This window comes from Fukomys damarensis, unplaced genomic scaffold, assembly GCF_012274545.1.
Source record: "Fukomys damarensis isolate Sample0158 unplaced genomic scaffold, DMR_v1.0_HiC HiC_scaffold_33, whole genome shotgun sequence".
NCBI lineage: Eukaryota > Metazoa > Chordata > Mammalia > Rodentia > Bathyergidae > Fukomys > Fukomys damarensis.
In genome coordinates this window covers 47,288,339-47,291,790 of record NW_022900945.1, presented here as the reverse complement: position 1 = coordinate 47,291,790, position 3,452 = coordinate 47,288,339, and the positions used below count along the sequence as shown (strand labels likewise).

Here is a 3,452-nt window from a genome sequence, read left to right as displayed (position 1 = left end):
GGAGGGGAGGGGAGATCCTAAACAGACAGGGGAGCCGGGAAAGTGGAACCAATTTTCCTTATGAGTCAATTCTTTAAAATATAATATATTTAGAGTATCATTTATTTCATTAGATGTGCCTACCTAAATCATGAAACAACATTCTAAAGCCCAAACACAGTGACTTTTGGATTATCCACGTACTGCCCTCTCTCATTACTGTGGGTAATTAAATAGGAGATTATATTGAGATTAAGCACTGAAGTATTTGGTGTCTCAGACTCAAAGCAGGTCTGGTTTCAGCGTCCCCTGTCAAAGCTTTTTATGTGGAAACATTTTGCTCTACTCAGTGGGTTTTTAAAAATGAAGCTGAACATCTGTAATCTGAGTAGGAAAGCATACAACTTGTGATAATGCTCTGGGAACAATTACTTAGTTAATCAATAGCCAACATCTTGCAGGGGATTTAAGAGGAGGCACAGCCCTGGTCTAGCAGGAATCATCCGCCATCAACCACAATGAATCAGGAGGACGTCAGGTCTGTGAGGCACTGTCTAATACGCAGCTGTGGACTGCACGTATGGTGAAAATGGATTCTTAGGTTCTGGAAATATTGGTAGGAATATCTATTCAACTGTGTAGCTCACTATGTAATTTTCTTTGTACAAGTGGCTAAATATCTTGCCATTTCACTAACCACAGGCCTCAAACATTCTGGATTTGGGGGCTTAGCCCTGCGAGACAGGATGGAGCAGGGTGAAGGGAAAACAGAAGCAGCGTTGGGGCTGCTAATGCAAGAGCGGACTCAGACAAAGCCTGTGGTGAGGCAGACTTTCTCCCACATAATAGAAATGAACTCATAAAGTAGATACCTAGGTTTGTATCAGCCACTCCTAGGAAGAAAAGGGGTGAAATACGACCGCACAGGTCACACAGCTTTGCTGTGTCAGTGGTTGTGTATCATTTACGACAATAGGACAACCAAAGTATAGAAACAGTGCTGGAGGGTGCAGGTGCTGATGAGAAAAGAATGCCTGCAACCACCACCGTGCGAGGGTTCTTAACCTGGAGTCTCCAAAAGAATTTAGGGACCCTGTGAACACAGAAAATATTCCATCTGTATTTTTGTTAGCCTTCCTTCCCTAAAATACAGCTACTACTTCTCAGCATCTCCTTTCACATGGTAAAAGCATATTCCTGGAGTTCTGCCCCCAAAAGAAATCATAGGTATTTTCCCATCACATTACAGTTGCTGCAAATGCCTTGAAACATCATTTACATTCATTACTACCCAGAAATTACAGTAGTTGTTAGGGCTCCCATTGTGTCTTATTATTAATGTATTAATAAAGAAGGATAGTATTACTATGAAACAAATTTGTCTTAAAATATGTTGATAATTATTTCAATAGAATTGCTTCCCTGTGTCATCTCATATATTGCGCTTTATGAATTGAAACATTAATTCTGAGAAAGGATCTATGGGCTTCCAAAGAACATCAAAGAGGCCAATAGCACAAAAAAGACTGAATTCTCCCAGTCTCAGGTAAGAGCTAGGTATTATTACCTGCCTAATAGGCCTAGAGTGTTCTAGTCTTATAACTAGATATTACTATGGGCTTGTGGTGTGTTTGAAATAATAATTTTAAAAAATCCCACCTTTACAATCGAAATTCCTGTATAAAATGGTTCATTTGCTGTGATACTGGGAACGCTTAGCTCTCCCGCCTCACTGAAAGAGCTGTTTGATCAGCAAGCTAATCAGCAAGCTGGAGGTTCCATCGGGCATACATATTCTAGACAGATCTCTTCTGCTAAGGAAGGGGACCTGTGCGCACCTGAAAATTGACTTGCGGCCAGTGGAGCCCGCCATGAGCATGACGAACAGCTCCTCTCCTCGACAAAGCACTCATAAAGCTCAGTCCTGATTTTCACGTTCACTTCTACCAAACCTAGCTCCAGAGTAGAGATACAAACGCAGAGGTGAGGGCTCAGGACAGTGCTGCTAGCGGGGAAAAAACCCCCCCATGCAGTTTCCTAATTTCCTTCCCATATGGGGAACAAAGTGGCCACACAGACATACTCCTGCCTAGGAAATGAGTCCAGCCAACGTCTTCCCCACTTACAAAACAGGAGGCAGCAGGAATGACAGGCAAAGTACTCTGGGAAGACACTGGACTCTCAGAAAACCAAGTGTATCTCTCTGTCCCCAGCAATTACATTACTCTTCGCTGGTCTCTTCTCTGTCTCTGCCAAAGCTGAGAGCCCACAGGATCCGGAGAGCCCCAGCAACCTGACCCCAGATCCCAGCCCAGTGGGTTCTCCACTGATGCTTGTTGAACCGTGAGTCAGCGATGGCTTGTCATATTTGTTTTCATCGGTTTTTGTGTTTTCTACTTTCTTAATTCTGTAATTGGATGGGAGGGTTAAGTAAAAAGGCAAACTAACAGATGATAAAACAAAAGACTTCTTGTGCAGACCCCTTCCTGTATGTTGCTCAGGTATATATATTCCAGGATGCTACAGAACGCTCAGCCCTCAAGAGGCCCTCCTGATGGGAAGGCACACTTGGGGGAGCCCCCCTCCACAAAGCAGGCCTAGAAGATGCAAGCTAGGCCAGAGGTTTGGGGTGAGCCAGACACACAGTCCAAAAGTTGTGGGGAAAGGCAGATCCAGGGACTCAGGAAACACCAAACAAGATAAAGCTAACAGCCAGGAACGATGGTACATGCCTGTAATATAATCTCAGCCCTCAGAGGCTGAGGCAGGAGGATCCTAAGTTTGAGCCCACCTTATTGAGACCCCCATCTCAAAAAATAAAAAGGACTGGGTGCAAAGGCCCTGGGTTTAAGTACCACAAAAATAAATAAGAAAAAATAAATAAAATTTTTAAAATTTAAAAATAAACACCTAAGGCAACAAGTTTTGGGCAGATCCCCTGGAAATGCCCCCAGAGCACAGGCAGGACATCATTCTGAGAGGGACTGCTGTTCTCCATCTCTAAGAGACGGAGCTGCCTTTCTCTAACGCGTGTGCTCAGGAACTTGGGTCTAAGCTCAGATAAATGCAAATTCCGCCCAAAACTATAGGCATTCATCCCAAACAGAGGCACCCGCCCAAATTATCACCACTGACCTACTCCCTCCACTCCAAAGGGGCCTCACAGGTGAGACAATCCATCTTGTCAGAAAACATGGGGCTCCCTCGCCTAGATCCTTACACCGCCCGGGTCACGGCGTGAGACCCACGTGTAAGAAGACAGTTTCCGGAAGCTCACCTGTGGGCTGGATCACCACGGTGGCGGCCTCCACGGCCTTTTCCTGGATCTCTTGCCAGTAGCCCTGCTCGGCGATCCACTCGCTGACCACACAGCGGTAGGCGCCCTGGTCGGAGGATAGCGCGTGGGCCACCGAGAGGCGGTAGGCGTCGCTGCCCGCCGTGTCCAGGCGCACGTCCCCGCTGTGGTAGCGCTG

General features: G+C 45.8%; 1 protein-coding gene across 1 annotated transcript in view; it reads right to left on the bottom strand.

The window, feature by feature from the left end:
- Ptgfrn (prostaglandin F2 receptor inhibitor) overlaps positions 1 to 3,452 on the bottom strand; it is a 65,704-nt gene that overhangs the window by 41,079 nt on the left and 21,173 nt on the right. Inside the window, exon 4 of the mRNA XM_010631300.2 lies at positions 3,257 to 3,449. Within this exon, the coding sequence (XP_010629602.1) occupies positions 3,257 to 3,449 (193 nt within the window). The remainder of the gene's footprint in view (positions 1 to 3,256; positions 3,450 to 3,452) is intronic.